A 12,447-nucleotide genomic window follows, 5' to 3' on the forward strand; every position below is an offset into this window, starting at 1 on the left:
GATTGGGGTATGGTCAGAGCACACTGCGTTGGGGCTATTCCCTGCCCCCAGGGCCGACAGGTGGCGGATTGGGGTATGGTCAGAGCAAACTGCCTTGTGGCTATTCCCTGCCCCCAGCACTGACAGGTGGCGGATTGGGGTGTGGTCAGAGCACACTGCGTTGGGGCTATTCCCTGCCCCCAGGGCCAACAGGTGGCGGATTGGGGTATGGTCAGAGCACACTGCGTTGGGGCTATTCCCTGCCCCCCAGGGCCGACAGGGGTGGATCGGGGTGTGGTCAGAGCACACTGCGTTGGGGCTATTCCCTGCCCCCGGGGCTGACGGGGTGCGGATTGGGGTGTGGTCAGAGCACACTGCATTGGGGCTATTCCCTGCCCCCCAGGGCCTATGGGGGCGGATCAGGGTGTGGTCAGAGCACACTGCGTTGTGGCTATTCCCTGCTCCATAGGAGACAGAGCAGCCCTGAGAACCGGGCCCAGTGGAAGCATTTCAGCATTACTCTGTCGTGGATTGATCCAGGACCAATGGCAGAGCTGTGCAAGGGGGTGGAAGAGCAGGGCTGGCTCCAGGTGATGACTGAAGGACGTGTGCAGAGCTCTGGGACTGTTTGCCTCGGTGAGAACTGGTTGGGAAGAGGAATTTCAGGTTTACAGGAAGTTCCATGATTTCAACCATTTTGCCGTTCCGGAACTAAACCGAAAACATTCAAAATTTCATTTTGATCGAAATGTTTCATATTCATAAAATCAAAACAGTTGGTTCTGATTTTGACATTTTTTAAAAAATTTGTATTTAAATGTGTTTTTTTTTAAACCGAAAGAATGAATTCCCTTTTCAAACATCGCAAAACCCCAAAACCACGGAAATATTCAGTTCTGAAACTGTTGCAACAGGACGCTGAGATATTATTAAAACACTTCATTTTGGGGTGTCTCAAAATGAAAGGTGGTGGAAATTGATGTGTTCTTCAGTTTGGAGGGAACTGGCATTTTTCATCAAGTAACCGTTTTGCTAAAAAGTCTGCAGCCAGAGTTAGTGTGTGTGCAGCCCAGGGCTTGATCACACGCTCTACAAGTCCTTATATGGGGAAGAAATTTCTAATGGCAGATGACTCTTTAATCTAGCAGAATAAGGTTGAGCAAGGACCAGCATGCGGATACTAAAGTTTAGATGTGAATTTTCAAAAGTGTAATCAACTATTGGAACAACTTCCCTTGGAGGTGGTGGATTCTCCATCACTGATGTTTTTAAATCAAGAATATCTTTCTATATGCCTGTCCCTATCTCAAACAGAAGTTACGGGCTTGCCTCGTTGCATTAATTACTGGGGGTAGGAGGTGTCTCTCGCTTGTGTTACACAGGACATCAGACCAGATGATCACAGTGGTACTTTTTGGCCTTTAAAATCTAGGACTAGGACTGGTACAGCAGGGCCTGCCACAGTTCAGGGTGGAAGTGGTTTGAAGGGCTGCTTGCAACACACTTGAATGTTGCCAGTGATACCTACCCGAGTAGCTGAATCCATCCCTACACCGAAAGACAGCTGGGGGGGAAATACATCAAAACGGCTGCAAAACCAGAACCCTTGCACTACCAACCCGTCTAAAGTAGCCGGCCCCGTGTACTCACCGAATACAGCACGGAGCCCCGGCCCATCAGATAGTGCCGCTGGAGGTCTGAAACCACAAACTTCGGATGCGCTAAGACAACGGTGAGCCACACAAAATCAATAGAGTTCTCTTCCGGCATTTCCCCCACTGCGGCAGAAGAGAAAAGCCTTGAATCACACTAGCCATAAACAGATCCATTGGCAATCAGCTGCATTTGCACAGGGGCCTTTGACCTATAATGCAATCGCTGACCCAGTGAAGAGATGCTCTCTGGGTAGATACTCATCAGATCCACATATCAGCAAACTTCAAGGGCAGTGCATGGCTAAAGGGTGAAGGCTTGCAACTACTACAGGGACCTTTTTGCTTGAAGGTCACAGGTTCAAATCTCACTCAGGTGGGTAGTGACAGAATCTGGTCACCAGCTGCTCACTACCCTAAGCTGGAGGTTTGTTGTCCGTATCACAGCAATGACCACTTTGATTAGCACTAACTGGCCTCAACAGGGCGAGGATTAAAAAGGCCAAAGATGTAATGCTCCTCGCGCCGTCAAGGTGGATCTCTCCAGGTCAAAGCAGATCTCTGTAGAGGCCAATAGGCAGCTGCCCAAACCGGACATCCTGCTCTCTTCACTAGACCTCACTTCCCTCCTACAGCGGGGAATAAAACAGAGGACTCCTGACACCTAGTCCCTGCTGCTGTAACCCATTAGACCCAGTCCTCTCCCAGAGCTGGGAACAGAACCTAGGATTCCTGGTTCCCAGCCCCCTGCTCTAATCACTAGACCCAACTTCCCTCCCAGAGCTGGGGATAGAAACCCTTCTGGTGGAAGACAGTTTTGCCTAGTGGATAGAGGGCAGCACTGAGACTCAGGAGACCTGGACTCTATGAGATAACTTTGAGCAAGTCGATTGCCCACCCTGTGCCTCAGTTTCCCCATCTGGAACATGGGGATAATGCTACCGCCCTCCTTTGTGAAGCACTTTGAGGTGTAGGGATGAAAAGTGCGAGGTATTATCATCAATGGCCAGTCCCCCTGCTCTAACTAAGGAGACGCCAGCTCCTCTGATCTCCTGCAAATTCATCTAGCCGTTAAAATCCCGTTATTTTCACATCCCTTTCCCACGGCTCTCCTCTCTTACTGCTGTGTGCCTGTGTCCTGATGCTCAGGAACACTGAGAAAGAAAAGACATTATTCTTGTCCAGGTAAATCTTGCTGGGCAGCTGGTTATTGGGCTGCAGGTCATAGATCTTCGTGTAGCCCTCCATGTTGACGTAGACGCCTCCGGAGGAGTTGCCATTGCTCGCTACGTAAAAGAAATACTCCTGAAACAGGAGAGGCAGATTTAATCTCTACCCAGCGTAATCTATTAATATGCATTAAGCACACACTATCAGTATAACATTATGTGTAGATTTCGAGCAGTGACATGGCTTAATTTGGCCTGCGTCTTTCTATAATCCTGCTCGCTGACGCTCCCAGAACACTTTGCGTTAGCTGAATTAAGCTTCCGCGCAGGCCGATAGGAAAACGGTCAGGATCAGGACACGTGGGTGTTGGTTGCTTGAAATGTGTGTTAACTGCTTATGCTAAACAATCCGTTCCGCTGTGTATTTAGCTGTGACGCACTCTCACCGTCGGGAGTTGGTCCAATAAACGAGTTCACCTCCCCTCCCTTGTCTCTCTCTTCCCATAGTAACCGGCAGGAGGTTATTTGCACACAGCCAGCCGCGGCATGTCTCAAAGGACATGACATACCCTGGTACAATGTGAGGAAACGTCTTCACGCCCCTTGGTACCTGACATGCATGTGTTCAGAACAAAGAGAAAAGCCCCAAGCCCTGGTTCGCCCTGCCCTGCAGCTGAAGCCCGGAGTCCCAAATGGGGGCGGGGGGCATGGGGGACTCTCCAGGAAATATTCTATGGGAATGTAAGCTCTGGGTACTCCATAGTACCAGGAAACCCAGGCAGAAAGCCGATGGAGTGAATCTAGCCTCAAATGACGTCCACAGGGCCGTGTGCTTGTCGACAGGTGGAGTATAAACAGGACAATTTTGGGGGTGTCACTTTGGAAAGGGGAATTTAATGCTGCCCAAGACAGCTTTGTGGTGACCGAGATCATACTGGGCCTCTCTTCCTGCCCTAGCTTCTCACTGACTTGTCGCAACCACCCTGACTAAGACTGGTGATTTGGACTCTTGGATATATTTCACAGCTGAACCAAAGCGTGGTCAAGCAACTGCCTGCACCATTTCCCAAGAGGAGGAGGCGGGGGCATGGCGCAAGGGACCCCAAGCTGTGGTATGTGAATCGCTGGTAGTACAGGGGCTTGGTGGATGGTGGACACCACAGCTTCAAAGTAACAGCAGTTCTGCTCACTGCAGGGGGCCAGGAAAGGCCTGAGAAGCAAAGTGAGCTTAGCACTAAGGAGGACTCACATTTGGCATGCGGGGGGCATTTAGAGACCCCGCCCCCATGGAGAGTAAGGGGGTGAAGGAGCACAGTGGATCATGCTCCAGATGGATGATCTGCTCCAAAGGAGACTCTGCCAGGCAAACAAGGGGGAGAGTGAAGGAGATGTTGTCTGGGAGGAGGAAGCCAGTTTGCAGCTGCTGGGAACAGAGCAATCCACAAGGGGCTGGATATTGTGGGTAAGACCCCAATTGGGAGGGTGGGGGCACGGCCCTCTTCCTTCCCCGAACTCCCTGCTGAGGGAGCCTATCTGGACACAGGGAAGAGAGCTGGGGGACACTTGTTTGGTCAGCTGAGTCGCTGAGACTGATTGGGAACTCTTTGCTGGGGTAAGCCTGCCACCGTGCCCCCCACTGCAGAAAGAGCGGGGAAGTAGGGAGCAGCCCAGCACCCACCCCTTGAATACTGGGTGCAGTTCTGGCTGCCCCATCTCAAAAAAGAGACATTAGAATTGGAAAAGGTACAGGCAACAAAAGTGATCAGGGGGATGGAACAGCTTCCAGATGAGGAGGGATTAAAGAGACTGGAGCCATTCAGCTTAGAAAAGAGACGGCTGAGGGGGGATACGATAGCGGTCTATAAAATCATGACTGGTGTGGAGAAAGTGAATAAGGACATGTTATTTACCCCATCACAGAACACATAAACCAGGGGTCACCTGATGAAATTAACAGGCAGCAGAGTTACAACTAACAAAAGGAAGGACTTCATCCAATGGCCAGTCAACCTGTGGAACTCATTGCCAGGGGATGTTGTGAAGCCCAAAAGAGAACGAGATCAGTTCCCGGAGGACAGGTCCATCAATGGCTATTAGCCAAGGTGGTGAGGGACGCAATCCCATGCTCTGGGTGCCCCTAAACCTCCAGCTGCCAGAAGCTGGGAGTGGATGACAGGGGATGAATCACTCAATAATTGCCCTGTTCTGTTCATTGCCTCTGATGCATCTGGCACTGGCCACTGTCAGAAGACAGGATACTGGGTTAGATGGATCCTGGTCTGATGCAGTATGGCCGTTTTCTGAAGGCTGCTCAGGTGTACCAGGGAGAGGTGATCAAGACACTCCACACCTCCCTCCCTTGGGCCCTGGGCCCAGACCTGGTGGAGAGGAAAGGCTCAGGTCCCCCACCTTCCCCATCCTGTCCATCCAGGGAACAGACTGCAGCTGGCCCACTGGCCATCAGGCAAGCCCAGCCCCAGGATGTTGGGTGTGGAAAGACTGTTGAGCCATGGCCTGCCCATTAGCCCTGCTGGTCTCCAAGCGAATCCTGCTACAGGCTCAGCAGTGTGCTGCGGCTTCCTGGCAGCCTTTCTGCCAGGCCCAACCTTCAGCTTGCATCGAGTCACACAGCTGAAGCTTCTCTCTCCTCCTCCTGCCTCCAGAGCTCCTCACGTCCGTCCAACAAGACCCAGGGCCGGCTCGATGCAACTGCAAACCCAGCAGCCACAGGGAGCTCCGAGATCAAGGGCCTTGGCGGAGGCAGGAGGCAGGGACCTCAAGGGAAATTCCTTCCTGTCAGAGATACATAATGCTGATTCATTCCCTCTGGAAGATTACAGACTTATTCCAGCCCATGGCAACTACTGGCCCAAGTCTGCCACCTTCTCCCTTTCAGGGCTCCCTACCACAGGCAAGAAAAGTTCTTATTCATTAGAACTGTTTTTGAGACATGGCCAATCTATCTTCTCTGTACCACCTCTGGGGAGGAACTCAGCAGCTGTTTAACTGCAACCGTCTGGGACAGGAATTGAAGGAGAAAGATTGTGTAACTGCAGTGGGAATGTATGGAGTCAGGCTGGAGGTACCTGAACTAAGATCTGCCCAGGCTATCGGAGGCTACAGATCTGTTTCTAAAAGAATATAACACAATTTAGAGAAGGAACCAACATCCGTAGAACATAAGAACAGCCGTACTGGGTCAGACCAAAGGCCCATCCAGCCGAGTATCCTGTCTGCCGACAGTGGTCAATGCCAGGTGCCCCAGAGGGAGTGAATCTAACAAGCAATGATCAAGTGATCTCTCTCCTGCCATCCATCTCCATCCTCTGATGAACAGAGGCTAGGGACACCATTCCTTACCCAGCCTGGCTAATAGCCATTAACAAACTTAACCTCCATGAATGTATCCAGATCTCTTTTAATATGATCGGTTGGGTTTTCTGTCAAAAAGAAATGTTCAGAATCTTTTCTTACTGAGTATTGCTTTCTGTTTTTCCACCAGCGCCAAGTTGGGTCATGGACTGGGTCAGCATAAGGCTAAAAAATAAAAATAAAAAAAGGGTTTGCTAAATTACAAGTCATCTGAAAACACAAGATTTTCTCATCTGAAAAGCACGTGTTCCTGGTGTAGATCATCCACGTCTTTCTTGGATAATCTGTTACTTGTGGGAAAGCCCACATTCCTGAGCAAGGCAGTTATACCACCTCACTCCCTGTGTGGACGGCACTAGCGCTGCCCCAAACTCAGAACTCCCAACCTTCCTACCTAGTGTGGTGGATACAATGTACTTTCCTCCCAGCCTATCACCGTAACGCAGCTGAGAGTTGACGAGAAGAAATCACCCTGCTATAGTCCGCGTGCAGCCAGAGCAGCTGGAAGATCAGTCCCTGGTATACAGCCAGAGACACGTTGTTGTGGAAGCCTGTTCTGTCCATGACATCTGGCGGCTCGGTGCAATAGTGCTCCATCCGGGTGAAGCGCTGAGGGGCTGGGAGGTCCTCGAGGCGCATGACCGAGAAGGAGCAGGGATGGAAGAACCTGATGTACTGAGAATCTCTAAGGGAGAAACGGGGAGACAAGAAGCGAGTGCGGGTTGGAACCGAAATGCACTGGTTCATCACAAGCTTGGTGGTGCTCTGGAATGTTGCAATGGACTGCATGGTGGGGCGGAGCCTGTGTGCTGGATGGAATCAGGATTTTTCTTTGGTGTGTCATGTGTCCTATACTGCTAATAGCTAAGGGGAGTTGCAGGATCAGGGCTAAACACAGAAGAGGCCGCGAGGCTGCCTTGGAGATTTTGAGGTGGAGTGCTGCACGGGTGATCTGGCCTGATGTGTATAGGGCCAGATCCTGCCTGGATCTGAGCACTCTGTGCTCCTCAGGACCACTCCCAGGTGCTGAGCACAAGGCAGGATCAGGCCTCTAGGATCTCAATACGAGGGTCACAGTGCTGCCTAGCAGACAGAGTATTGGTTTTGGACTTGGGAGCACAGCTGCTGACTTTCTAATGTTCCGGAAGGTGCTTAACCCCTGGCTCTGCCCCCGGCCCTGCCTCCACTGCACCCCTTCCTCCAAGGCCCTGACCCCACCCCGCATCTTCCCACCCCGGCTCCACTCTCGCCCTGCCTCCTCCTGCCCTGGCTCCACACCCTTCCTCCAGTGCACCACGCCCTTGCTCCTCCCCTTCCTTCCCCAAGCCTCCTGCATGCCTCAAAACAGCTGATCTCAGCGGGACGGGAGGCGTGGGGAAGGAGAGGGAGGCACTGATCAGTAGGGGCCTGCCAATGGGCAGCAAACACCATTTTTTCCCCATGGCTGGAGCACCCCCAGAGTTGGCTCCTATGCTTGGGAGATCTGGTTTCTATTCCCGGATCTGCTGCTGCTTTGCTGGGTGACTGTGGGCTCGTCCCAGCCCTGCACCATGCCTCGGTTTCCCCTCTGTAAAACAGGGTAAGGAGAGTGCTTTCCTTTGTAAAGCGCTTTGAGATCTAGGAATTATTACTTAGACCCAGTTGACAGCTCAGCCTTGGTACAGGCAGCCGCAGCTCCGCTGTGGGCATTGGAGCGGCCCCAGGACTGGAGCCGGCTCCGTCTGCACCAGAAGCATTGGAACTGTCTTTCCCACCATTGCCCGTCCTCTGCCACTACTCACTGTAAATACAGCCAATGGTACCGATGAATGATGAGGTGCCGGTACGACAATATATAATGGAGAGGGAAGTTCCTCTTGATCAGCTTTCCCTCTCCATGTCCATCCGGGATGTAAACCAGCTGAAAGGGGAGGCAAGAGCAGAAAATACAGGGGACAGGTGGAGTTCAACCCCTGCTATTCAGGAGAAGGGGAAAGAAGCCATTGTCACCCGGCCGTTGAAACTAACACTAGTAGGTTGCCTCTTGTTTTCGGTAAGCTCTTTGGGCTTTTTGTTCTGGTCTTGGCCTCTGACCACCGCTCTCGGGGGTAGCAGTGAATCACTGCTCCAAATAAATAAAGAAATAAGTAGTAGCACCCATGGAAAAGCTGAAGAGAACCTGAATCATGTGGCCCGAGGAGGAGGAGTTTCGAATGCAGGGGCCAGGGCTTTGCTCTGTGTGGGCATGAGAGAGGCCCAGGACAAGAGCTGTGCAGTGGGAGAAAGCCAGGCGGACCGGAACAAGCTGGTAATGGGGCCCTGAGAGAATGCTCCCGGGGACCGGGTGCAGGCTGGAAAGAAGCTCATTCCCACGGTGTTGAAGGAAACGAGGCCTTGGTGCGTTCTGTGCGAATGAACGAGCTGGCTGCAAAAATAGAACTCAACTAGCACCAATTTCTCCTGCTAACTGGAAGAAGCCAGGAGACCTGGACTTTTTGTCTGGCTGCTCAGGTCAGAAGCAGTAACAGCCCTAGGGTGACCAGACAGAAAATGTGAAAAATCGGGATGAGGGTGGGGGGTAATAGGAGCCTATGTAAGAAAAAGACCCAAAAATCGGGACTGTCCCTACAAAATCAGGATATCTGGTCACCCTAAACAGCCCCCATGGTTGGGGGTCATTTTCTTCATCTAGAGCAGAAGCGAAGGATGCTCAGCACTGCCCAGGGAGCACGTGGTGCCTTGTTAAATACCAACAGACCTAGCTGCGCCTGACGATTTATGGTTGAACTGTGGGTAAGAAGGAGGACAGTTCTGGTTCTTATGAGCTGGAGGGTTTTGTGGCTGCACAGGGCAGGTGCTGGTGTGAGACTCCCTGGATCCATCCAAGTGGGAATCAGGGCTCAGAACTGTGTGGAAATGGGACGGCATTTGGTTTCCAGATCGGCCATGGCCCTAACCTTTGCGGCCACGCCCCTTGCCAGCTCTCCCTTGCGTGAGCATTGCAGGTGCCTCCTGTTTCTGATCTCATTTACATGGGTGCGAATCAGGAGTAGCTCCACTCATGTAAATGGAATTACTCCACTGTGGGATCAGGATAAGGCCCTGACAGTGGAAGCATGAAGGCCTGTCTCTGTGCCCAGAGCAGGTGCCCCACACTCACCACCAACGTGTTTCAGACATAACCTGGGGGAAGCTCGATCTCTATGGTGTCTGCTAATGAGGGGGCCAATTCTCCTGTGGCTGCTTGGCCCTGGAAACTGGGCTGAGATGGCTCATTAATCCACTGGCCAGCAGCAGCTGTCAACGGCTTCCCAGCACTATAGACCAGGGCTAGATTCAAACTTCTAGAGACCATTAACCGCCCCCACGCCACCCACCCCTGCATCTGTGACTCCTGCTGCCCAGGCTCACCTGCTGCAGCCCCTCCTTGTTAAAGAAGAGGCTCACAAAGGTCTCATTGAAGCTAAAGTCCTTCGACCCTCTCATTAGCTGGAGACTGAAGTACATGTCCCAGGGTTCAGAGGGGTAAAGCCGAACGACGACCGAGCTGCCTTCCATAGAAAACCAGATCTGGAAAGCCAAACGGAGCTGGATGTGAAGAGCAGGCGAAGGGAGAAGAAGTCTCGGAAGATGTTGCTGGCGGGGACCTTCCCAAGGAGCTGCTACATCCCCATTGCCGAGATGCAGCCAGCTCTGCAGGGACGGAGCATGGCAGCTGTTTATACAGGGTTCACCCAGCCAGCACGGAGTTCCTCCTGAGTGTGGTCTAATGGTGAGCACAGCCCTCCCGCAGGACTCCTGGGTTCTGTGTGCCCTCTGCTGTGCAAGGCCTTTGCTCTCTCTGTGCCTCGCTTTAGCCATTGGTACAGGGGATAAGAATATTTAGCAGTCCCTCGGACAGGTTAGGAGGCAGCGTTAGTGGCTGAATAGTGCCGTGAGATCCTCAGATGAAAGACACTACACAAAAAGGCAGCCATCCATGACATTGCCGACCACTATTCATCAGCAGACCTCAAGGCAGGGCAGTACCATTATCCCCATTTTACAGATGAGGAAACTGAGGGAACATCTACACAGCAAAGTAGAACCTGGAGCTGTCCCTTGCCAGCTGACTCAGGCACACAGGCAGCGTACACTGCCCGTGCAGTGTACACTGCACACATTGCAGCTTAGACTTCTGGGCTCAGGCTCTGGGACTCTCTCACCTCACAAGGTTCTACAGAGCTGGCTCCAGCCTGAGTCCAGACATCTACACAACAGTGAACCAGCCTGAGACCCGAGAGCCCAAATCAGCTGGCCCGGGCCAGCTGCAGGGGTCTAGTTGCCATGCATACCCTATGACACAATGAGGTGACATGATTCACGCCAGGTCACCCAGCTTAACCAGGGGCAGAGTCAGGAAGAGACCCCAGGGCACGATGCTGCAGCCACTCGAACGATGCGCCCGCCTGATCCACCCACTCACGCCACCGTACCTCCTCCGAGACTGTCACACACACGAATTCCCCTACATACGACAGAATGAAGTAGCTGATGGGGGATCGTTGGGGGAAGTCGGAGAGGAGAATGTAATTAACCAGGTCGTAGCTGCAAGGAAAGCACAAAGGAAGTGGGAAACATTACACTCCATTGCTTTTGTTCCCCTTTCAGTCTCTCCCTGAGGATGAAAAGCCTGGTAGTAAAACCTTTACATTTGGCACTGGCTCTGGCTCTCCTAGCAGACAGTGGCTCCTCTGGTCTGTCCCCTGATCTGTTCCATTTGTACTGGCTTTAATGCCACATCTGGAACCTTCACAATCAGCTGATTGTTTTGCAATGGTCGTGTAGTTCCTCCCACAGCTCTGCCAAAGCGTCGCAGGGTGAAACCCGCCCCCCGAGATGGCAAAAGCCTCGGGTAGGGCATGAATTCCATTCCAGCTGTATTGGAAGTGTGGTACATGCTTTGTGCTGACTCTCTGCACGGGAGGTGAATTTCATCCTCGGGGTGCTGTGCAGATCTGAAGGGATCTCACGGACTGATGCAGTTGAGATCAGAATTGGGTCCAGAGCTTTGTGTCACGATTCTTTGAAATAGTGATTTTGAGTGCCCCCGTTTGGGGGCTGATTTTCAAAGCAAACGCGGGGGAGACGGGGTTCGTCACTGTCTGAAAATCAGACCTCTTTATAGTGCCTCTGGCCGGGCCCCTGCAATCACCCATCTCTTGAAAATCTCAGCCTTGGTTTTTAAAATGTCTCATCTGAAGGACCCAAGCGTGGCATTCAACTTACCCACTTCGCACTGCTGGGGCGAGTTGTGATTCTGAGGTCCCACCTAACACCTTAGTCCTGCAGCTGGGTCCATGTGCACCTACTCCCTAATGCATGTGAATGGTGCCAGTTGTAATAATTGGGCCTATAAATGTACCTGAGTTGCGAGTTCAACTCTAAAAAGTGAGTTAGGTTCAGAAGACATCACAGTAACCTATAATGACAAATATAAATAGGAAAAGGAACGAAAGGTAGGCAGACTGAATTAGCCCAGGTGAAAGGCCGACTGATGTAACTGAAGGAATCTGTTAAAAGAGGGGTCGGCAACCTTTCAGCAGTGCTGTGCCGAGTCTTCATTTATTCACTCTAATTTAAGGTTTCCCGTGCCAGTAATATATTTTAACATTTTAAGAAGGTCTCTCTCTATAAGTCTATAATATATAACTAAACTATTGTTGCATGTAAAGTAAATAAGATTTTAAAATGTTTAAGAAACTTAATTTAAAATTAAATTAAAATGCAGAGCCTCCAGACCGGTGGCCAGGACCCGGGCAGTGTGAGTGCCACTGAAAATCAGCTCACGTGCCGTCTTCGGCGCACGTGCCATTGGTTGCCTATCCCCTTGTTAAAATCATGCCTGGTAAACAAGCAAAGTGTGGAACCAACTCATCAGTTGCCTCACCGAAAACCAGAGATCGATACAGACTTTGTTCTCACCTTTGTAAAATAACATTGCCCCAGATGTAGAAGATTGTGCTGAACGGGTTATAGGACAGCCCCCTTGGGATCAGCGGGGAATCCGTGAATTCTTCCAGTCCCACCAACATCACAAACCCTTTCTCAGTGTCTGCAAAGAAAAAGTTGGGGAAACCTGGTCAGAGTGGGTCTTCTGTAGGAGCCGCGAGGTCGGAATTCAGAAAAGAGCAGCAAAAGAAGAGGATCAGGCTGCAAGGAGATTTCTGGGGTATTGTTACGCTGAAAGATGGTAATGGCTGGCATGGGGTAAGGCCTTGATCTAAAGACAATCCTGGGCCTCATTAAAGCGAACA

At 51.5% G+C, this 12,447-nt stretch overlaps 2 protein-coding genes across 2 annotated transcripts in view; one reads left to right on the forward strand and one right to left on the reverse strand.

Annotated features, from left to right (window-relative positions):
• PSMD8 (proteasome 26S subunit, non-ATPase 8) overlaps nt 1-12,447 on the forward strand; it is a 210,717-nt gene that overhangs the window by 173,569 nt on the left and 24,701 nt on the right. The gene's annotated exons all lie outside the window — the stretch shown is intronic.
• The window catches only part of CATSPERG (catsper channel auxiliary subunit gamma), a 43,996-nt gene that overhangs the window by 16,897 nt on the left and 14,652 nt on the right, over nt 1-12,447 (reverse strand). Inside the window, 9 exon segments of the mRNA XM_075070721.1 lie at nt 1,508-1,527; nt 1,617-1,757; nt 2,753-2,936; nt 6,275-6,337; nt 6,644-6,857; nt 7,954-8,072; nt 9,563-9,721; nt 10,627-10,738; nt 12,116-12,245. Coding sequence (XP_074926822.1) covers nt 1,508-1,527; nt 1,617-1,757; nt 2,753-2,936; nt 6,275-6,337; nt 6,644-6,857; nt 7,954-8,072; nt 9,563-9,721; nt 10,627-10,738; nt 12,116-12,245 — 1,142 coding nt within the window.

This window comes from Chelonoidis abingdonii, chromosome 11, assembly GCF_003597395.2.
Source record: "Chelonoidis abingdonii isolate Lonesome George chromosome 11, CheloAbing_2.0, whole genome shotgun sequence".
Lineage (NCBI taxonomy): Eukaryota > Metazoa > Chordata > Testudines > Testudinidae > Chelonoidis > Chelonoidis abingdonii.